Raw genomic sequence first — 24,533 nt, 5'->3', positions numbered from 1 at the left:
CTATCGCGAGCATGAATACAGCTCAGACTGAGACTTTTATGCTTGACAAGATTTGGAAGCTTTCGGACAAATATGCACTTGAGTATTATAAGGGACGAGATTGAGAAGCCGGGCTCTTTGCTTTTATATGGGCAGCTCCTCCATATGTAAACTGAACCCCTGTATTGGAATACGTATCTGTGGGAGCGTGACAAACACAGAAGACTTGAGTGTATTTTTAACTTTGTTCAGACTTTGTGCATTTACAGTTCACATTCTCCATTCAAATTCTAATGAGAGAGCAAAGAGAAGATCAGATTACCATTTGTGGTAAGATATATATATATGTATGTTTTTCTCCTCTAGAGAAGATATCGGCAGCAAGCAATCTACCATGTTGCACGCATCTTTTTTTAAACCTGCCCCTATGTGAGCGAGCTCTTGTGCTTGAGGATTAGTGGCTCAGCATGGTGCTCTCCACTGAAAATGAACGGGCGATGCATGAACATTAACACCCAATTCATTAATGGGCCATACATACCCCACCTTTTGGGAAGCCAATAGCCTGCCCTATAAGGGACCTGCATCAGTAATGCGAATTGTTGTGGAGCAAATCCAGGGCAGCAAACTTGACTGCAATATTCTTTATTGGGAAGCAGAGTTACACAACATGTTTCGGGCTATACTCTTTGTCAAGTGTAACAAACAATTCGCATTACTGATACATTAATTCGGGATATCTAACACAGGATAAGCCGTGGAATAATTTTGGTGAGCTGCACTTATTCCCTTATTTGCTATAAGGGACCTGCCACCAGAACAATGTGAGAGACAAATGTACCTACCATATTTAATTTCAGCATGTGTGTTTTTTGTTTTTGTTGAAACCTATGAAGTCCGACTCATCTCTTCCTAGAACGTATGTAAGGAAACGGCTAAATGGAGAGGAGATCCACATTAATCAGGAACACCTTCAAAAATGGTAACAAGCCCTGTCCCTTTACCACGTCTGCTCGTTTGTGCTGGGTCTTCACGTTGACGACTAACGAGGAAAAAGTAAACAATTTATCCTTATCAGTCCTCAACAAAAATGGGGAAGGAAATGTTTCCGTTAAAAGGCAGATGGTTGTCCTTCACCAAAACTGAACGGTCTTAAGCTGGCCATAGATGTAAAGATTTTTAAAAGATCTTTTCGTTATCGTGAGACCAAGATTATCTTGAAACTATCATTTAATTGTACGATTTGTCCATCAACTAAAAAGACCATTTCAAGCGATGTTGTCTGGTTGAAGCCAGGGGAGCCGCTTGCTTGACCCTGCAAACATATAGATTTTTACTGTGACCGATGAAAATTTTCTAACCTGGCCGATCAATATTCTGACCGATGACGGACGAAAAGTCGTAAAATGTACAATACGATTCACGATAATTTGACGGATTGGTGGGATTGCACTAAAATCGGTCGTTTACCAAAGAAAAATCTTTGCATCTATGGGGACCTTTAGAACAGTTTCAGCTTCAAATAAATATTATAAACGTTTGCTTTGATGGATTTCTTCTTTCGTCCTGCGCAATCCATTCATACCAACATTAGGCCAAAGTGTGTCTTTTTAATTGAAATTTTTTTTTTTTTAAACTAGTCATGTTGAATCAGCCAATGAGCAGTGTAACATAGTCCTGTTTCACTGTGTTTGGTAACTGGCCATGCTGTACCCTGGTGGATTGGGTATTACTGGTGGGGCCTGACCCTGAGGCGGCGGCTGGGCACTGAAGCCACCAACCCAAGCCGTTGATGGAGATTGACTACAAAAAAATATATTAAAAAGTGGTTAATTCTGAATGAACAAATAAAGGCAATTTATGAATGGATTATAGAATTCAGTGGCAGCAATACTTACTCCACTCCAAAGCTTTGCTGATTCCATGCTTGCCCATATACGCCATAGGAGGGCACCTGCCAGCCATTTGTCACATACTGTCCATATTGCTGGGGACTCCCATACATTTGGCCCCACTGCCCCCACTGACTGTAATCCACCTGAAAAAAAATAAAGGGATGCCGTGTAAATACTCAATAATTCAAGATAAACACAGAACTGTATCTAATAACATAGTGCCTATGCATCAATGTGACTTTAGTAATAAGATAGGAAGCAGGTTATGGAAGGGTTATTTGAATGACTGGAAGTGGACTCTTGTAATAAGACTGCGTTACAAAGGTGGAGAGTAAAGAGTAAAGGTCATTGTAAACCTTACAGCAATTGTTCAGTGTAAAATGTGATTTCTAATATCTTTATATTTTACAACAAGGGCTACTTTATTTCTTAGAATACACAGGCTTTAGTGAATTATGTGACAAAAATGACATCACTACGCGCCGTTTATAACTGATGACATCACTAAGAGCCATTTATAAGAATATTATTTACAGGATATTTATGGCTTTTGTGTATTATAATAGTTTATAGAGAGACAGATGGATAGACTGATAATGAAAGTAATAGATAGATATAAAGAGAGATAGATAGATATAGATAGAGACAGTTGATAGTTGCCAAAAAACCAAAATGAAAGACAAGAAGTGATATTTTATACTGTATTATGTTGGACTCCCCCGCGCGACCATTCTGACTTTACTCAGCTGAATTTAAAGGAATTGCTCAGTGTATAAATAAAAACTGGGTAAATAGATAGACTGTGCAAAATAAAAAATGTATCTAATATAGTTAGTTAGCCAAAAATGTAATGTATAAAGGCTGGAGTGAGTGGATGTGTAACATAATAGCCAGAACACTACTTCCTGCTTTTCAGCTCTCTTGCTTTCCACTGATTGGTTATCAGGCAGTAACCAATCACAGACAGGAGGGGGGGGGGCACGTGGGTCATAACTGTTGCCGTTGAATCTGAGCTGAATGCGGAGGATCAATTACAAACTAACTGAACAGTTATGTCCCATGTGGCTCTCCTTATAGTCACTGACTAACTCCGAGTTAGAGAGCTGAAAAGCAGGAAGTAGTGTTCTGGCTGTTATGTTACACATCCAGTCACTCCAGCCTTTATACATGACATTTTTGGCTAACTAACTATACTAGAAACGTTTATTTTGAACATTCTATTTACCCCCATTATTTTGTTACAACGAGTTGTGTACAGCAGTGGAAAGAGTACCGTAGGCTATTTGGGGCAAAGTGATAATCCTGCTGAAAAAGTAAGGGAGAAAAACATATAAAGCCCAGGCATTTAATTATTCTACAAGGAAACGAGAGGGGTACACAGGACGGGAACAAGCCATACTGCAGAAGTTAAACAGTGAGTGACAGCTGGAATAATAAAATCCTGGACACATCTGTATTCTTAATTTAACCTTGTTGATCGAGAACATTGGATTCTCACCTGCTGAAAGTTTTTAGTCATGTCGGGGGTCTCTTTGCCCCAGTAACATTTTACAACGTGCCCTTCTATGGTGGTTCCATTTACAGACACTATTGCATGTGCAGCACTATCGTGAGTTGAAAACCTAAAAAGATAAAATATGCAGAGGGTAAGAGGTGTTACACAACCAATAACAGCTGAATTGGACACAATCAACTTGAGAGTTCAGATTGGAGTGTGGTTGACTGCTTTTAATTACATTAAACAAAGATGATGGGGACATCTCCAGAAACAGTACCATTAAGGGGATCCAAGTAAAGTAAAATTGAGCATTTGACCATAAGTAACTGCCAAGAGCTACAATGGTTGAAATGAGTACCAGCATTTACTTAAAATCGACATCTCACTTCTCTATGGTAATAATGGTACACTAAATAGTGAGACTAAAACTGTCTTTGGCTCTGTATAAGCTAATCACAGTGAAGAACACCCTAAACATTAGTGATGTAGCACAACCACAGAACAGCAAACAAGATGTTTGAGGGGAGGATCACTTCCTTTTTGACAGCAATAAGGGATCTCTGAAAATATACCTAGTCATGCAACACACAAGCCCTTTAATTTAAAGTTTGCAAAAAAACACGTGTGTGTGTGGGCTAGCTTGCAGGCTGACATTTAAAAAGGAACTTCCTGCTGGTTCAGCTGTGGTCGGAGGTTGATTTTGGGGATGTCACAACAGATGACTGTCCACGAAAGCTTACAAAGCTGATTCTTAACTAAATGCTCTTGTGCAACAACATGGATAGAAAATGCACTTAAAGGATCAGTCAAAAAATTGAAGTGTTTTAGTAAAGTAATAAAAATATAACGCAGCATTGCCCTGCACTGGTACTACTATAGTTTATATAAACAAGCTGCCGAGTAGCCATGGGGGCAGCCATTCAAGCACAGGATACACAGTAGATAACAGATAAGTACTACTATAGTTTATATAAACAAGCTGCTGTGTAGCCATGGGGACAGCCATTCAAGCACAGGATACAAAGTAGATAACAGATAAGTACTACTATAGTTTATATAAACAAGCTGCTGTGTAGCCATGGGGGCAGCCATTCAAGCACAGGATACACAGTAGATAACAGATACATACTACTATAGTTTATATAAACAAGCTGCTGTGTAGCCATGGGGGCAGCCATTCAAGCACAGGATACACAGTAGATAACAGATACATACTACTATAGTTTATATAAACAAGCTGCTGTGTAGCCATGGGGGCAGCCATTCAAGCACAGGATACACAGTAGATAACAGATAAGTACTACTATAGTTTATATAAACAAGCTGCTGTGTAGCCATGGGGGCAGCCATTCAAGCACAGGATACAAAGTAGATAACAGATAAGTACTACTATAGTTTATATAAACAAACTGCTGTGTAGCCATGGGGGCAGCCATTCAAAGGAGAAAGGACTCATGCTACACAGCAGTTAGTAGATAAGCTCTGTAGAACATAATGGGGTTATCTGTTATCCACTATTTAACCTGTGGCATATAGTCAATGTCTGCCATTGCTACACAGCAGCTTGTTTTTAAGAACTATAGTAGTGTTTCTAAAGCAAACACACCAGTTTTACCAGTGCAGGCTAATACTACATTATATATTCATTACATTTAAACTGTTTAATTTGTTGGAGTTACTGTTCCTTTAATCCAATGGAGAGGATGATACAGCAGGAACTGGAGAGCAGCTGCAGTTCTTTAACATCTGCAAAATGCGCTACAACATGTTGCATCAGGACACGGCATTTTCAAACAAGGCAATCAACAAAAATTAGATTTTGTGTACTCTCCCTAAAATCTCTCTGGTCGCTTGAGGGACACAAGGAACCATGGGTACAGCTGTTGCCACTAGGAGGCAGGACACAATAAGGAAAAACTAGCTGCTCCTCCTCTGGCTATAGCCACCAGCAGGCAGAGCCTAGATCAGTTTGTCCCAAAGAAGGAACGAAGGAGATTTTAGTTGAACAAAATATTTAACGAACTATATCACATGTAAAGGAAAACAGGATTTTTGTACTCACCATTAAATGTTTCTCTGTAGTCGAAAAGGGGACACAGGGAATGATGGGGTTAAGCTCCATCCTCCAGGAGGCAGGACACTTGAATAGTAATTAAGTGGGCATGACGGGTCAGGCTTAACCCCACCCACAAGACATTGATGTTTTAGATGCTGCTTGACCCCTGCGGGGTCCAGAAGGGAGAACAAACAGAGACTGTGAAGTTCTGAATGACTTGGATCGATCAATGTACCACCGAACTCTCACGACATTGAGTTTGTGTAATCTTCGTTCTTTGTCGTTCTTTGGGTCCGGACATAAGGAGGGAACTACAATGTCTTGATTAACATGGAATGTAGAAACTACCTTGGGAAGGAAAGATGGCACTGTGCGAACTATAGCTTTATCCTTGTGGAACATTAGGTAAGGAGGCTCACACAACAAGGCACTGAGTTCTGACACTCTTCTGGTAGATGAGATTGTTATGAGGAACACCATTTCCAGCTAACCCAGGTGTCTGATATTGAGCCCAGTGGCTCGAATGGTGGATCGTGTAGGGCTTCCAGCACCAAGTTCAGATCCCAACCCTCCACTGGGGGACGAAACGGAGGGGCAACATGAGCAACTCCCTGTGAAAAGGTGTGTATAATATCCTCATTAGCTAACTTGTGTTGAAACAGTAATGATAATGCAGACACCTGGACCTTAAGGGAGCGGAGTTTCAGACCCAGTTCTAATCCATGCTGTAGAAAGGACAGTATTCGTGGCAAATTGAATTCAGTGAAGGAGTCTGTTTCCCCGCACCAGTTGGAGTAAGAGCGCCACACTCTGTGGTAGGACTTAGATGACGATGCTTTGCGTGCCTTCAGCATTGTTGAGATGACCTCTTCCGCTAAACCTCTACTCCGCCAGATGGATGTCTCAACAGCCGTTGTGATGCACTATAGGTCCTTGATGTAGTAGGTCTGATCTGAAGTCTAACCGAATCGCACATGCTACTGACAGCTCATGAAGATCGAGAAAACCAGGTTCCCAAAAAGGTCAAAAAGGTGCTACTACTATAACGGTTGTTGGAGACTGCTTGATCTTTTTGAGTATTTGTGGAAGCAAGGGAAGAGGTGGGAACACGTACGCCAGGTCGAACTGCCAGTGTTGTGTCATGGCATCTACCCCCGCCACCAGTGAGCGAAGAAGGTCATGGCCTTCCGATTGTGTCTGGACGCCATCAAGTCTATGCTTGGCTGTCCCCAGCTTCTGAAGAGTCACTCGAATTCGTCTGGATGTAGTTCCCACTCCCCTGGGTCCAGCTGATTCCGGCTTAGGAAGTCTGCCTTTGTGTTGGAGATCCCCCGAATATGTATGGCCGATAACTTTACTGAGTTGAGTTCTGCCCAGTGAAGAATCTGACTGGCCTCCGAAAGGGCCCTTTGACTCCTCGTTCCTCCTTGACAGTTTACGTACGCCACTGTCGTGACGTTTTGGATGTGAACAGATTTTTCTTGAAGACCTTCTGTCCAGTGACAGAGAGCTAGTTTCCCTGCCCTGAGTTCGAGGACATTTATTGGTAGTTTGGACTCCTCGAGAGACCATTGACCCTGTGCCGATCGGTTGCCCCATGTAACCCCCCAGCCCTGGAGGCTGGCATCCGTGGCTATCACATTCCACTCCAGAATTGCCCACGACTGTCCTATGGCTAAGTTGTTTGAGATCAGCTACCATTGGAGTGTTTTCTTTGTCATGCATGACAATCGAAGTGGTCAAGCTAGTGGTCCCCCTTTACAAGAGGATAGGATATTGGCTTGAAGTGGGCGGAGGTGTATCTGAGCGAATGGAACTGCCTCTATGGCAGACACTTGCATTGCTTTGTGCACTCGTGGTTTGGTTCATTAGTAGGCATTGAACTTGACTCCTGATTTGTCTGTCTCGGGGGAGACTTAGTGTCTGCATCACTGTGTTGAAGTCGAGGCCTAGAAATGTCATTTGCTTGCTTGGGTGAAGGTTGCCCAGAGAGGAGGGGCGGCTCTGCTGCAGGCCCCTGGCCCAGTTCTAAGGGAGTGTTTTGAAGAGGGTCTTCTGACTGTTCAGCCTAGCTGAGGCAATTGCTATTAGAAAGACCGTCTTCCATGTGACCCACTGTAGTGGTACCAATGCCATTGGTTTGAAGGGTGTGCGTTGGAGCACTTTTAGGACTAGGGTAAGATCCCATGTTGCCTCTGGTGTTCTTAACCCGGGGAGCTACCCCTTAAAGAAAAGTCTTGCCGTCCGGTATCAGGTATCTATTGAAATAGACAATACTAAAGAGATTCTAGTGAGAGACCTAGGGTCAGACCCTCTTGGAGAAATTCCAGCAGATCAGGTATTGAAAGAACTTCAAATTTTGCTTTAGACACCATTGTTTGTGTGTCCAACACTCTGTTGTTTGCTCTGGCTGTTGTAGGCTTAAGTACTGCCCGCAATTAACGCGTCTGATAACCCCTTAGTTTTAGTATGCAGGTCTCAAGAGCCACGCAGTCAAGTTGAGTCTGAGGATTGGGATGCCGTATTGGACCTGGATGGAGGAGATCTGTAATGGACAGGAGAATCCATGGATTCTCTATGGACAGGTTGAGGAGACCCAAGAACAAGGAGCGTCGAGGCCAATTTGGGGCTATAGGAATGAGGGTCATTCGATTTTTGATGGTTCTGGGTATCAGTGGTAGAGGTGGGAATTTGTATGCCAGTCAAAAATCCCATGGGGCAGTGAGAGCATCCGCGGCCACAGGGTTCCGGCAGCGCGCGAAGATCGGGACCTTTCGGTTGTGACGAGTCGACATGAGATCCACTTCTGGCAGCACCACCTTACTGTTTTTTCCTGAATTAACTTCTTTTAGAGCCCACTCTCCTGGGTCCAAGCTTTGCCGGCTTAGGAAGTCTGCTTCCCAGTTTAGGGGTCCCAGAATGAACATCGCGGACATTCTTGTGCTGTGTAGTTCCACCCACTGGAATATGCGGTTAACCTCTTGGAGCGATGCTCTGCTTCTTGTGCTGCCTTGGTGGCTTATGTAGGCCACCGCTGTAGTGTTGTCGGATTGAATCTTTACCGGAAGTCCAGACAGGTCTGTTTGCCAATGTAGCAGTCCTAGGCAGATATCTCCAGAAGGTTTATGGGTAATAGAGTCCACAGACCCTGTACAGAGCGTCCCTCCAGCACTGCTCCCCATTCTGATAGGCTCGCATCTGTTGTCATCGGTCTCCACTGGGGTTCTCCGAGAGGGTTGCCCCCTGAGATATTCAGAGTCTGTATCCACCAGGATGGGGATACTTGTGTTCTGTGTGAGAGATGTATCTCTTATGAGACAGATTTCTGCTTCCAGAATGTTCTGTTGAAGTTCCCACATGTGAATTTGAGAGAATGGGACTGCCTCTATGGTCGAGACCATGACTCCCAGGACTTTCATGCAAAATCTGATTGAGTGGCACGCTTCTGCTAGTAAGGAACAGACTAGTGCCTTGAGGGGACTCATTTTTTCTTGTGTCAGGGGCACTCTCTGGGTTTGTGTGTTGAACAGCAGTCCTAGGAATACCATGGACTGATTGGGTGTCACGGAGGACTTTTCCAGATTGATGGTCCATCCGAGCTCTTGTAGCTTGGTCATTGTGTTTCCGTGAGTGAGGTCGCTTTGATCAATAGGTCGTTGAGATACTGGGTTACGGAGACTCCTGCCTGTCTGCCAAGATCATGACAACTGCCATGGAAGAGATCAAAGACCCTTGGGGCTGACGTCAGGCCGAAGGGAGGAGCCTTGAACTGATAATGACTGTTTTGTACTGCAAAGCGCAGGCATTTTTGATGTGGTGGGAAGATTGGGATGTGCAAGTACGCGACCTTGATGTCGAGAGAGGCTAGGAATTGGCCCAGACCCATTGCTGCTATAATGGAATTTAGGGATTCCATTTTGAATTTTCTCAGGCCAATATACTTGTTGAGGCTCTATACTGGCCGAACCGTCCACTGAGGGTGGGACTAACCATTTCTCAGTAAGCTCTGGAGAAAATGGGTAGAGCTTAAGGAATCTGCGATTTGGTTGGAACCGACTTTCAGGCTTGTCCCATTCCTGTTGGACTATTTGTTCCAATTGGGAATTTGCTGGAAAAGTGGGTGAAGATTTACAGTTTCTCTTAAACAGGACTTTAGAGGAGTCCGAGCTGGCCTCCGGGTTATTGTATATTCAGAGTGTCTAGTGCTGACAGAAATAATCAGTCCCCCGCTTCAAAAGACAATTTGGGGGAATTTTTCTTCCTGCAAGTCTGAACTCTGTGATAGGTATTGCAGGGATTGAGAAGTTCCGGCAATGCAGTTCCGTTGTGTTGTTCGAGGCACACTTATGTCACCAGTGTACGAGATAGGAGCGCGAGAAAAAGTGTGGCGCAAAACGGACCCTGCCGGCTCCTTATTGTTGTGTCCTGCCTCCTAGTAACAACAACTATATCCATGGTTCCCTGGGTCCCCCAAGCAGAGTAATTATCCATTTGCAGGGCAAATAGATATAGGCTGGGATCAACCAGCTAGCAAACACAAATGTATAGCCAGATTAATGCAGTATTAGACTAGGTTAAATCCCTTCTTTATCCAGACACTTCTGTGCAAAGTCTACTTACCTAATAAAAGAGTAACCCTTCTCTGGAAACACACGGATTTCCAAAATCTGTCCAAATACACCAAATGTTTGACGCATGAGTTGCTCTGTTGAAGAAAATTGATAAAGATAAGCCCACCGATGCTAGCTCAAGCAAGCTTAACTCTACATTACTACTTCACATTAAAGGATCAAATGTTTTAACAACCATCTCTTTACATTAAATTTAGGATGTGCCCAAAACGGTAGGTATAGATTTATACATATGCGCCACTATGCCCGACATTCCCACTGAAAATACCCACTGAAAGTTTTGGGCTAAATATCCCCACAAAAAGATTGTGGTTCCACAGGTGATATGGCCAAAGCACATTTTAGTCCATTTTGTGTCTGCATACTGCTACCTTAAACATTTTCAGATGTATAATGGTAAAACGAAGTGGGTTTACCTGTTAAACCTGACCCGATTCCTCCACAGTAAACAGTGCAATTTTTAGCACTGGACTGATTCACAACATCATCAAACCGTAATTGTTTTGTGTTATCTGCAAACAGAACAAACTATTAGGACAGATTATTTAAAATACTATACGGGGGTCTATAAATTGCTGTTATTGCAAGTCATGTCAAATATTTCTAATAATGAACATACTTTCTTGTGTGCTTTTGGGTGCAGGAGGTTTGCGTGTTGCCCAATTAGTTCGGATTTGTCTTCCTCCTAACCACTGACCTCCCATATGTACAATGGCATTCTCGGCATCCTAGATAAATGCAGAAGATAGACCTTTAGCTTTTTGGGAAGGTAATATTACAGTTTTGGAGACAATGGAAACAGTATGCAAGTAGAGATAATGAATGGTTAGGCAAGTCATGAGCACAGCATCAACGTAGATTAAAAGGACAGCTTCTAGACCGGCAGGTGAATATAAATTTGTTTAGACATTCACATACAACTGCAACGCATTATAACCTTTGCTATAGCCTGTTATAGCCATTTGCTACTAGGGGGGCAACAGATCTCCCGAATTTGACTTTCTAGATCATTAAGGGGCAGATTTATCAAAGCTCGAATTTTAGAGGTTTTTTTTTTTTTTAATTCGAATGAACTCAAAATTCGAATAGTACAGTTTTTAAGAAAAAACGGATATTACCAAACTGAAAACTCTAATCGAATTCGACTCAACTCGAATCGAGTTTTTTCACCGAAAAAATCTTCAAATGGGTCACTGGACCTCTGACATTGACTTCTACAAGAACTCATCAAGTTTAAGGTGGCGTATAGTCAAATTCGAATTGTTCCCAGGGTCCAGGTATGCTAAATCTCAGATTCGAGTTTGGATTATTTTTTTTAAAGTTTTGACCAAAAATAATATCTATAAATAAATCTGCTCTCAAGATCACCGAAAGTAAAAACCTACTACTCGTGATGATCTGGTTTAACTGCAGGAAATTGCCACCCATCATGGTTTCCCAAAGTTAAGCCAGATCACCATGAGCAATAGGTTTTACCTGTGGAAATCTTAGCACGCTATAGAAAGTCTCGCTCAGGGGATGTGTTATCCACATGGGGCTTAGGTCACAATTTAAAAAATGTCTAAATCTTTTACGGTTTCTGTGCACATATTTCCCCAAAATTTGCATATGTAAATTAGGGGGAGGGTCACCTTCCTTAAACATTCCAGCGAAATAACCAAAAAGTGGATTCTGTGCATCCTTAGCAACTAGGCAGTGAGTGGTTTGAATGAGATGAAGATTTTTAGATTTTAAGTTCTCTTGGGCAGGGCTGTCTTTACCTCTTGTTTTAGTTATTGGCGGTTTTTGCATGTTCTCCCTGCAGGTTTCATATATACACCCATTAAATGCGCAACACTGCAGAATATGTGGAGTTTTATAAATATATGCTATTAATAAATGGAAGACAACTGAATAGAAAGAAGTAATGAGTATTGAGGCCCCCCGACTGGCTTCCCAGATCGAGATCTGGCCGAAAGTCAAAATCCTGTCCGATCGCGGCTGCATCTGTTCGTTGATGCGGTCCCGCGATCCGACCGCCAGTAAAGCCACCGTTAGGATTCAATCTGTGAGAGATCCGCTCGTTTGGCGACGTCGCCAAACGACCGGATCTCTCCATGTATGACCACCTTAACACAGAACAATGGGAAGTTAACCAGATAACAGCTCCTTAACACAAGGTAACCGCTCCCTGGTAGATCTAAGAACAACACTCAATAGTAAAAATCCATGTCCCACTGTGACTTCTTCAGTTACATTGAGTAGGAGGAACAACAGCCTTCCAGAAAGTAGTTCCATAGTGCAGCGCTGACTTTCAGAAAGCACATGACCAGGTAAAACAAACGGAGATGGCACCTACACACCAATATTAGGTCTAAAAAAATACATTTGTTGGTTCAGGAATTACATTTTAAGTTGTAGAGTGAATTATTTGCAGTGTAACAGTGTCATTTAGAAATAAAAACTGCAACATAAAAATCATGACAGAATCCCTTTAATTACTAATCTCCTTAAAATGATCTGTAGAGGGAGCTCCCAAAGCACACCACATATGATTTGTGTACCCAGCACTATACTAAAAGTTAACTCAAAATGGACATTCCAAAATTAGCTCGAATAAATCAGGGATTATTATTATTATTATGTAATAAGTGCACAGCCTGCTCCACCTCTGGAAACTCACAGAAGATTGTCAGCAGTTTGAAAGCACACACTGTTTTCTATGCGTTGTTTGAATTTTATCAAACTTTACATGCGCTATTAGCACAGCTTTCCGACTTACCAATTTGTTGTAGAATGACACAAATCCATAGCCTTTGGATTTGCTGGTCGCCATGTCCTTCACAACTCGAGCGTCACTGTGGAGAAAGCAAAGACTGGTAAAGACCACAGCAAAAATCTTACTTTAAGAATAAAAAAAATACTAAAAAGGAACCACACACACTTGTGAATTCTCTTTTCCTTAGTTTCCTTTTATCTGTCATTTAGCCCTAAAACTAAGCTAGCAGGCCTGCCGACTTCCTAGACCAAGTCTTGGCTTACAAAACAGATAAAATCAACAGGAAAATATTACATCTACAGCATAGAACTCTAATATTTACATGGAATAAACATGCAACCTACCATATTCAAGGTAAAGTTTTTTTTTCTTTTAAATGCTACCGAATACAACTTCAAAATGTTTATAAATGAAAATACTGGACTATCCTAGAGACTACCAACAGTCTATAGTCCATCTTACACTAACAATCCTGTCTCGCCATGCATTCTCTATTAATGCCTCCTCCTGTCTAGTGATACAGAATATATGAAATATAAAAATTGAAAAAGAGGAAAAAATAGGAATTAAAAGGCATACATGGCCTGTTAACAGATTTCTTTAATTTTCTTGGTCAATTCTTTACCACCATTTTGGAGTTTGGGCAGCTGTAAATTTTGAAAAATTGACATTTTCAGAAATTTAAGAAAGGAGAATAAAACTAAATAACAGTACTAAGCACACCAGTACGAAAAAAAAACAACAAAACTTACACAGAAATGTATTTTTTTAGTGAGTTAAGTTAAATGATTGGAAATATAGAACTGCACTGAATATAGAAGGTTAAAATGTAAATACTAATATAAATAGATCAAATATAAGAATAAATAGAAATGAGAAAAAAAAACTACAACTGAGTCCAGTGTGCACAGCCCCTTGCAGTTAGCCTTCAAGATCCTGGCCATTCTTATGAGCCATTCTGCAAAATAATCAGAATGCTATTATTTTTAATGGTGACGTGGACCTAAGAGAAACTGCAGGTGTTCAGGTATTAATAACAACAAGTCAAAGAGCAGCCCATAATATATCTTTCAGAATGACTTACCATTTCCTCGAAGACACAAGATATCACAAATAAAGCAGTTACTACAGATATCAACTTTCAGGCACTAGCTAATAATGGTACACAAGAAACAATTCTTTGAAAATTGATATTGTATAAAAGTCTAGCAGATAATAAAAACATATGCCATTCTATACAAGACAGTGGAGCTAGGGACCAAGATTAATGTGTGTAATGTGTGGATTGATCTCTACAAAGGGAGGTAAAGATAGGGTTTCTTCCTTCATGTAAATTATTTCCCTTCTCATTTAATTTAAATCAATTTATAACAAAGGAGGCAGCATTGTGACATCTACTGGTGTATAAAAGCAGAAACTCTAAGCACATAAGCTCTAATACATATTTTTAAGGTGATAAAAAAAAATGACAGTCTTAAACACCTTCAAGTTAACTTTTAGTATGTTATAGAATGGCCAATTCTAAGCAACCTTTTAAATGGTTTTCATTATTTATTTTTTATAGTTTTTTTTATTCTTAAAAATATAATATATATTATTCTTATAAATATAAATTCTTATATAACCTTATTCTTCAGACTCTTTCCAGATTTCAAATGGGAGTCACTGAGCACATTTAAAAACAAATGTTCTACAAGGCTACATATATATTGTTATTGCTACTTTTTATTATTTATCTTTCTATTTAGGCCTCTCTTGTTCATATTCCAGTCTCTTATTCAAATCAATGCATGATTACCTGGGTAATGTGGACCCGGGCGGCTGAAACTGGAGAGCTGCTGAATAAAAAGCTAAATAACTCGAACCACAAATAAGGACCAATTGCGAATTGTCTCAGAATATCACTCTCTACGTCATACTAAAAGTTAACTCAAAGGTGAACAATCCCTTTAATCTTGAAATATGGTTATAGGTATTATGATCCAGAAAGTTGAAGAGCTTAGGAGGGGGGTTCTTTCCGTAAGCACCATTCTTACATTGTATCCAATAGGATTGTTTATGTCAACATCAAGTACAGAGCAGAGAAGGAGAGTCGGGCATGAATGATTTTTTTTTTGTTGTTTATCAGGGACACTATGGGAAAAGGCATTTCAGAAGTTAGGGGATTTCTGGAAAATATGCCATAAAAACAGGCATAATTTGGAAGTTTTAAAAGGGCTAGAAAAGCAAACCCCAGCAATCCCTAAAATTAACCTACAGCTTGGCTGTGTGGCATCCAAGATTCAACAGTGTTTTTATAGATTGGCCATTAACAGCTGCAAAATGTAGAAGGTACATATGCAATCATTTGGCTTAAGCCTTGAATTTCATTTGGAAAATCTTTAACTTGCAGCTACTGCTGTAATCCCCCCCACCACAAAGAATATTAATGTAGAGCCAGGCCAAATCACGAAAGATTGTTACGTACACAAAGGCATTTGGTCATTACCTTTTATGTATGAACTGCTCATTGGGATCTAGGCTGCTTATTGCTATATATTAGGCTCTTAGTAAAGTAGAGCCTAATATGTACAAAGCCCTGTTTTGTACACAGTCAAAGACAAGGAAATTCCCAGCCTTGAATTAGTAAACTAACCAATGTATGTCCCACTAGAACAGCAGCCCCCAACCTTTTTTGTGCTATGAATCGGTTTAAAGAAAACAATTTTTCCAGTGTGGGGGTGGGCTGATGTGTAGGTGCATTTTCAGGCAGACCAAAAAAAACTCTGTCCAAACAGTATTTTGGAAGTAGTTTTTGCAGCTATTAGACTGCAGTCAGGACAAAAGGAGCCCCGGTTCAGCACAGCCCGGTGTTGGGGACCCCTGGACTAGAAAACTTCAAGGCAAACTTAAAATACCAACACTATAACAGATGATGGGAATCTTAAGGGGGAACAGGATAAACATCTTTACACTCCAGAAAAATCTGAAAATCCACACATTTCAATGTTTTAAATAAAGCTACATAGACAATTTTAAAATGTCACATCAAACTGTAAAAACAATGCAAGGTAACAGCAGGGTACAGAGTCTGCAATGTCCCACAGTTCAGAAAAATGGATACTTACGATATTTTACCAAATGGAGCAAATGCAGATTTAATGTCTTCTGTGGTAATTTCTGGACTTAGATCGCCAACAAAAACATGGAAATGGTCTGTAAAAAAAGACAATGATTCAGATTATGCAAGTGATGTGATAGGTTAAGTTGTAGGAATGCTTTTTATTTTAGTCATTTTCTAGTATATTATATGCTCCAAACAAATATACGGGTCAGATTGTATTAACTACTGATCCAGGAAGACCATTTAAAATTAATTTAATCAACATCTTCTATTTTTTTTTAGGATACACTAAGTGAATATATAAAAGATAAACCTGTACAAAGTATTTTCTTAGACCATTTTCTGAGGAACTTTACACTGAAATTTTAATTTAGATAAATGATAGAGAGAATACCAAGGAGTAGCAGCCTAAACAGGACATGGACTTCTAAATGCTATCGCCAAGAGATTCTTTTAACCCCTTTTCTGCTGGAGGGGCCTGAAACAAAAAGGGATTAATAGTACCATCATACAGAGAAATTGATTTTCCTCCACATCACTTTTGAAACATTTCAAGTAAAGCCTGTTTATAAAAGAAGTTCATGTGCTTTATACAACGCTATAATCTTCAATAAACATGCTTCAGTTTTGTAACATTTGTAATATACTTACTGGAAGTATCTTTTTTCTGGCTACTTGGTGTTGTAGCCCAATTTACTTTTACTTCCTGTGGTGAAAAAGAACATGTAAATGAGAATCCAAAGGAAATCTATGACTCAATATGTGCAACAGACTAATCCCATGAAAAACTGTTTTGGAACTGAAGGCCTTTATGAGGCTCTTTGCTCACACATGCCATAAATACATATCAATGCAATATATCAAACACTGAATTAAAAGAGGCAGATATTTTACTGGTTAATCTTTTTACATTACAAGGCAACCCCAGCCCTTTAGCAGTAAAGATCTGTTACACCAAAAATGTCCCAGTGGCTCCTTATATTTTTTTCTGCTGTCAGTTACTGGGCTTAGGGATCAACTCAAAAAGTACAGACAGAATATAAATGTCACAATATAAGGCTGATTAGTAATTAATACAGATAATTACTACATGGCAGCACAGAAACCAGTGCAATTAGCATCAGAATTTAATAATCAGCAAACCTGTAGCATCAGCTTATATTACAGCCAGGGAAGCTGATTTTCTGCTGGATAATTAGTGACGAGCCCTAAGCCTAGCTTCTCAACAGCCAATCAGAGCCCACTGAGCATGTGAGTGTCACAGACACTTTCCAAGATGGTGACCCCCTGTGACAAGTTTGAAGTCCTGGATCATTGCTGCTATTGACAAGCTGAAACTTTAGCCTCGTGCAATAAGTTCACTATATAAAATATGCCATTTTTAGGGTTTAGTTCTCCTTTGAACTGCTCCCCTAGGGCAGACTGATTTGAATTTCAAAATATTCAAGCATTATTCACTTAACGTGGACAGTTAAAAAGAAACCTCAACACCAGATCAACTAAAAAATAATTTAAAACCTATTACCTGTAAATGTATGCTCTAATTTATTTATGATCTAACTTATTCTCTTACTTTTCCAAGTATTTTTCGTCCATTCATGGCTGCTAATGCAGCAGCTGCATCTCTGTGTTCATAAAATTCCACAAAGCAATAAGGATCATTGTTAGCGTTGGGCAACACGGGGAAGCTAACAGACGCTCCGACCCTTCTGCCATCAGTTTGCTGAAAGAAAATCCAACAGTTACAATTTGCACACACAATGTATTCAGCAACATCAAAACGCAACTAAAAACTAAAGAAGGGGATAGGCAATAATAGTCTCTAAGTGTTATCTAGTTAATGTATTGAATCTGTTTTTCTAGTGAATTATTCTGATCTAATTCTTATATGCTTAACCAACAAAATGCAGGTACATGGCGCCCACATTCAACAGGAGGGTCTTGGGAGGGAATAGGGAGCACTACGAAGCAACAAAAATGAATAGCTTTGAAAGACAATTTAGAATTATGCAAGGATGGAAACACAGATTGGAAAGGGGTTCAAAAGATAATTAAATTGTTAGACATTACATTGCATAAAATTAACTATGGACTGTATAACGTGATATTTTTAGTTTTTTTTTTTTGCAGGTGCTGTCCCACAAACTGAATCTGGAATGTTGCATCAATTTTTCTGTTATCCCAAAGCTGGCTTCGGCCAAAGCTACCTCAAGTAGCCGCAACTGGCATATCTGACCCATATGAAACTTGTGTCTCGGAACCCACATAAAACTCATGTCCGTGTCTCGGGACCCCGCGCGAAACTCGTGTCTCTGAACCCAAAATCGGCTCAGTGCCTAAGAGTAAAGATGGCCATAGAGGTTACAATTACAATCTTTCCTGAAAAAGATGTTTCCAAGAAGGATGGCTTGTTTCAATACACACGTGTAGAGCTGAATGGTCAGATATACATATAGAAACAACAGAATTCTACCTGTCTCTGACGATTCAGCACTAACAATGGCCGATTTTCAGGTGCCTTCAAAGGTGCCTGACTAAAATATTCCAGCCAGCCTGATCGACGAGCCGACTGATATTCAAGTCTTCTTCCGATATTGGGTGGCTCGTCTTCCACCATACACGCACTGAATATTGTACGAAAATTTGTCTTGCACGATATAAGATGACTTTTAAAGGCAGGGTTTTACCAACTGCACAGGATAGCTGAATTAAGCCTTCCAGGGAAACAATGTAGAACTTTTCTGAAACACCTTCAGGAGGTGGCCCAGCACAGCACGCTTATTATAAATAGAGGGGTGACAATAACCCATCTCAAATATCTGTAAATACTTTTGGAAATGGGCGGAAATGAATGCTCCACATATTGAACATAAAAAGATCTGTTTACAGACAGTTACTGAAGAAACACTCACCTCAGTTATCATTTTACAGCTTTTACAGGGGCCGATCTGACTGAACAACTGAAGAATCAGAACTTCTGTTACATCTCTAGAGAGGTTGCCTACATATCTGCAAAGGGAAGAAGTAAAATTTCCTTAATTAATGGTATAATTAAGCAAATTATTTTTGTTTCAAGGTCACTGAACACCCAAATCCCCATATCAATTAAGCAAATGTGATACAATGTAGCAAAGTAATTTTGTCTGATGCTTTATAGTTTGTACCAATAGGAGTTGCTTTCCTATCTCAAATATAAGCTATATAACACTGGCAGCCGCCCCCTATTTAGGCATACAATCAAAGATATAGGGAGAAGATAGTGTTTATTACTGTAGTAATATACAGGCAGTCCCCGGTTACATACAAGATCTGTAGGTTTGTTCTTAAGTTGAATTTGAATGTGAAATTGAAACATATACATTTATATATTAAATGTTTGTCTTAACATAGTATTTATTTTTACCTTTTGTGCTCTGCAGTAGACAACACATGCAAGAGGGGCACTTGGTATAATAAAGATAAATGCTAATAAAGGCCAAGCAAACCATAGTATGTTACTGTAATAGCCTCTGTTTGTAAGTATGAGAGGTATGTAAATTGGGTGTATGTAACCTGAGGACTCCCTGTAATCCTGGCAAGCCATACATTCATCTAGATATGAAAGGGCCAAATGTCCACAGGACACTCTTCACTAAGTTGACATTTAAACAGTTGCTATTCAATTTTTCGTCAGTAAACACTGGGATGAATGCAAGGTGGCATAAGTGAATGAACTACCTCCAGATATTTAACTGCAAACATTGACATTGGAGGAGATCCCAGGTCCAAGGTCTGCAACGTGTCACTTCTTCCCATCGTTAACTAGGGGAGGGGATAAACTTAGAATCCTTTAGATATGTTAAGACTGCCAGTGTGTTTAATTGTTTTTTATATATATATATATATATATATATATATATATATATATATATATATATATATATATATATATATATATATATATATATATATATATATATATATATATATATATACTGCGTATCTTGTCGGCGCTATATAAATAAATGATGATATTAAACAGAGACTTGTTTAAGGGGAAAACTATTACAGGTATAGGACCCGTTATCCAGAATGCTCGGGACCTGGTGTTTTCCGGATAAGTGATCTTACCATAATTTGGATCTTGATACCTTAAGTCTACTAGAATATCTTGTAAACATTAAGTAAACCAAATAGGCTGGTTTTGCCTCCAATAAGAATTAAATATTCGTTCAAGCTACGGTTTTTATTACAGAGAAAAGGGAAATCATTTTTAAACATATCTGTATAAAATGGAGTCTATTGGAGATTGCCTTTCTGTAATTGGAAACATTCTAGATAACCGGTGATATCGGATCATATACATGTATCTGTGTATCATGTAAACAAAACTGGAGGTCTGTGGTATTTTCAGAAATGCAAAGCCTCAAAGGGAAGGAGAATATGTATAAATATGAGCATTCCTTCATGAGCAGCCAACCAAAATGATTGTGATATAATGCAAGCAGAGATGCCTGTAGTCCCGATCTGGCCTTCTCGAGGGAAATCATAGCCACGCTTACCCCCCAACCCGTGTGACTTTATCTTTACTGAATTCCCGAGCATCTTTCAGGACAAAAGATATGAGAGTTATCAGGCAACACAATTTGAAAGGATGCAAAAAAAAAAAAAAAAAACATAATCCCAAATTAAAGCCTTGATCACTAGGGATCTTAAATCCATTTGCACCCAAGAATTACCAACACTGTTCCCTTAAAATAAATGTGGTTCAAGTTGTTGTTTCACATATCTTTTGCTTTGTATGAGGAAGGAGTACGTTCTAGACTTTGGTAGAGGCGTCTACTGATCAGGTGTAAACTGCATTACCCTATATCATATATTGTAGATTTTAAATAAGGAGCTAAACATGTTAAAGGAATGTTTAAAAATGTATTTATGTGTAATTTGTAGATATTGATAAATGCATATCAGAATTTCTGAAGGTCCATATATTCCCTTGTTTCATAAACAGAAACGTCTGCTGAACAATGAACTTGGTATGAAGTCACTCTCCCGAAGATTACTATGATTTTGCTGGAAATTATATTAACCGCTGACTGATACTATTTATAATCGCCAAAAAAGCTTGCACTCTTTCTATATATAATCATGCATATGAGGGGGAATCATAGGAAGAAGGTATGGCAGCTTCAAACTCAGGAGAAAGAAATGAGGAAACAGAGCCAATACTTATTAAACATAAGAATGTTTGTTTGAGCTAAAAAAGTAAATATGGGGGAATCTTGTTGCAAAACACTGATCCAACAGGTTATACGGGGTCATCGAATCAGGCAAAGCGCAGAATCAGCATCAGAAATACAGCAGCCACTATAATTAGAATATACTCACACAGACATATGCCCAAAACAGCCCCTTTAGACTACATTGGAAATCTTACAAAGACTTGTGTTTGTGAGACAAAAGTAACCCAGACTACTGATGTTTCAAGGCAATAGTCCGACAAGCACAGACACGAGTGATTCTCAGGCCTTACACATTGGACACTATGAGGGGCTGCCCTGGGTGATCTGCCATTAAATGTGCCCATAGATGATACAATTACAATCTTTCCTGGAAAACATGTTGCCAAGAAAGACTGTTCATTTTAAAGGGATGGTTCACCTTCAAACAACTAGTTGTTTTCAGACAGATCACCAGAAATAATGACTTTTTCCAACGACTTTCTTTATACTATGTGTTTTTCTAATATTGAAGTGTAAAGTGTCTTTTTTTTTTTTACCTTCGGACGACCCTGTAAACTGTTCTAAATTGATCCATTTAGTTGATCCATTTCTTATCTTTGTCCCTGCTGAGCAGAATCTCTGGGTTTCATTACAGGCAGCTGTTAGACTTGATACAATCGTTGTAAGGCCAGACGTGGCGTTTTTGCGGCGGTTTTTACGTTAAAAAGGAACAACCAGGCGTAATTACGCCACTGAAACCACATGTGACCATCAACATGCGTTTTTCAGCACGTAGGATTCTTTTCCCAACATGCACTTCTCATTGAGAATTTGGACGCCATATTTAAAATACGCTGGGTATTTACGCAAAGTGCGGTTTCAAAAGTGCAGATCCCAGAGTCTAATGATTTGGTAGTTTCTTGAAGTATTGGCGTTCCTGCTAAAAAAAACGCCAATACTGGCGTCCTGTGGCGGATTTCAGCTTGCAAGCGCCCTGTGTGAATTGCCATAGTGCGTTTTCAGGCCGTGGAAAATAAAATGTAAGCTTCTGTAATCCTTTTACAATCTGACTCCGGCTTTACCATTTTGTGGGTCCAGGCTTGTGACTGGCTCTTTTTAAGTTCCCTGGTAGCCAATCAGAGGAATGAGGGGGCAGAGGGGCTGCTGTAAGACCACAGACCAGAGCACAGACAGTCACTGTTTAGTTGGGGGTATTTGAATGTCAGGCTATACTTCTCAACTTAAAGGCCCCTATGAGGATGGGGGTAGGGTTAATAAAGCAGCAGTGTCCAACCTTATACTGGCTAATGTAGGGGAAGGGGAGAGAGTTGCAGTTGAACAGCTGGAGGGGCAGTAGGGTCCAAGTCCCTTATGTGTAAAGACAAAAGATGCAGCCACTGTAATACAAGGAGTCTATCCCATGTGACAGGGAGCGGAAATACATAACATTAGGCCCCGGGGGATGCTGGGACTTGTAGTTTATAACAGCTGCAATACAGGGGCCCTTCCCAGGAGAAGAATAAAGGGAGAGACTATACATTACACCTCAGCAGGGCCTATAACGCAGCAACACAAGGATTCCTGAGGTAAAATAATATACAAGAGAGAAATAATGGCAGTGCCAATAGGAGCCCGAAGGCCTCAGAAAGCCGGAGATACTCACAGAGTCCGGGGCTGTCCGTCATCCTCCATATCTGTAGGGCTCCCGGGGTTCTCCAGTGGAAAGTGCGTGAGAGGACACGGAGGAGGCGGCGGGCTGGGCCTCAGCACTGGAGCGAACAGCAAATCTTGACGAACTCCGTCCGGCTCAAAGCAAAATGGCGGCAGCGGCCAGTAGCCAGTCAGAGAGAAGCCGCTCATTGCGCAAGCGCCGTATACACAACCAGCCCCTTCTCCTACTTCCCCCTCTCGGCGCTGAGAGAGGCTGCGGGCGCGTGCACGAGTTACCACGACAGCGTACGGGCGCGCACCCGATAATGTAAATGACTACGTACGCTTAGCCTTCTGGGTAATACTACTGCGTAACACAGGGAGAGGGAGGGAATGACTGATTGAGTGGGAAAGTGTGAGGCGAACAATGTTCTGAGCTTCAGATGCGACTCATTATTCTTCTTTCACTTCTTTCAGTTCTTTGCTTAGGACTGTCTGTGTGTGTGTTTGACCAGGGCTATGGGCTGAGTATTCAATTCTGATGCTAATTGCACTGGTTTCTGTGCTGCCATGTAGTAATTATGTGTATTAATTACTAATCAGCCTTATATTGTGACATTTCTATTCTATGTGTACTGTATATTGTGAGTGGGTCCCTAAGCTCAGTAAGTGACAGCAGCACAGAGCATGTGAATCAGTGAATCAGCAGAAAAGAAGATGGGGAGCTACTGGGGCATCTTTGGAGACACAGATCTTTACTGCTAAAGGGCTGTGGTTGCCTTGGGCTGGTACAGAAGCACAAAACATCATGTACAACATTTCTACCTACTTCTTTAGTTAGGCTTTAGTTCTCCTTTAAAAGGATTAGCAGTCCTGGGTATAGAGTTACATTCAAATCCACTTTATTTATTCACCACTTATGAATAAAGCACTGACTGTGTTCTTTGTATCTGACCCATCTAAAAACAAATGCTCTGTAAGGCTACACATTTATTGGTATTGCTACTTTTTATACCTAATCTTTCTATTTAGGCCTCTCCTATTTATATTCCAGTCTCTTATTCAAATCAGTGCATAGTTGCTAGGGGAATTCGGACCCTAGCAACCAGATGGCTGAAATTGCAAACTGGAGAGCTGCTGAATAAAAAGCTAAATAAGTCTAAAACCACAAATCATAAAAAATGAAAACCAATTGCAAATTGTCTCGGACATACTAACAATTAAATTAAAGGGGAACATGTCCTGTTTATTCCACTGGAATGTGGTTGTTGGAGAGCAGTGTCTGTAGACAAGCCGTGTGGCCCCCATGTAAGGGAAGTGCTGGGGGTAAGGGTGTGAGTGGGGCAGGATTGGGGGCTGGGGAACGACCAAACAAACTGACTCTGTTAATAATGAAGTAAGAAAATCCAAGCCACAGTCATTTGGCAGCTGTTGCAGCACAGGGAGTTGCAGCTGTTGCAGCACAGGGTGCAGGGAGTTGCAGCAGGGGGTGCAGGGAGTTGCAGCTGTGGGCGGGGCAATACAAGGTTACAGATCTTGTTGGTGTGGCTAATAGAGGCAGATGCAGTGAGTCACATGTAGCCCCTCCTCTTGTACTGGCAGGTCAGCTGATCTATAGGAGACTGGCACTGGCCACTGTCTGACACCTCCCTGGCTCTATCTCTATATATATCTCTATATATATCTCTATATCTCTATCTATATATATATATCTCTCTATATATATATCACTGTCTCTCTATCTCTATAATATCACATGAGT

At 40.4% G+C, this 24,533-nt stretch overlaps 1 protein-coding gene across 4 annotated transcripts; it reads right to left on the bottom strand.

The window, feature by feature from the left end:
- Nucleotides 1-526: 526 nt before the first annotated feature.
- tial1.S (TIA1 cytotoxic granule-associated RNA binding protein-like 1 S homeolog) lies at nt 527-23,048 on the bottom strand. Of its 4 annotated transcripts, none has more exons than XM_018227256.2 (12): nt 22,785-23,048; nt 18,833-18,929; nt 17,494-17,643; nt 16,572-16,626; nt 15,925-16,012; nt 12,821-12,896; nt 10,679-10,787; nt 10,476-10,571; nt 10,049-10,133; nt 3,373-3,496; nt 1,878-2,017; nt 527-1,782 (listed from the first exon to the last, which is right to left on the bottom strand). In XM_018227256.2, exons 1-12 carry the CDS (start codon nt 22,979-22,981, stop codon nt 1,662-1,664), a joined length of 1,338 nt encoding a protein of 445 aa, XP_018082745.1. In that variant the 5' UTR covers nt 22,982-23,048; the 3' UTR covers nt 527-1,661. The 4 variants fall into 4 exon arrangements, with proteins under 4 accessions (XP_018082745.1, XP_041426748.1, XP_041426750.1 ...); XM_041570814.1 differs by lacking the exon at nt 22,785-23,048 and adding an exon at nt 19,638-19,694; XM_041570816.1 differs by lacking the exons at nt 17,494-17,643; nt 18,833-18,929; nt 22,785-23,048 and adding exons at nt 13,397-13,464; nt 16,315-16,398.
- Nucleotides 23,049-24,533: the final 1,485 nt, after the last annotated feature.

The sequence above is a fragment of the Xenopus laevis genome, chromosome 7S, assembly GCF_017654675.1.
Source record: "Xenopus laevis strain J_2021 chromosome 7S, Xenopus_laevis_v10.1, whole genome shotgun sequence".
Classification (NCBI taxonomy): domain Eukaryota; kingdom Metazoa; phylum Chordata; class Amphibia; order Anura; family Pipidae; genus Xenopus; species Xenopus laevis.
Note: the sequence above shows the minus strand (reverse complement) of the source record. Positions and strands in the feature narration are given on the sequence as shown.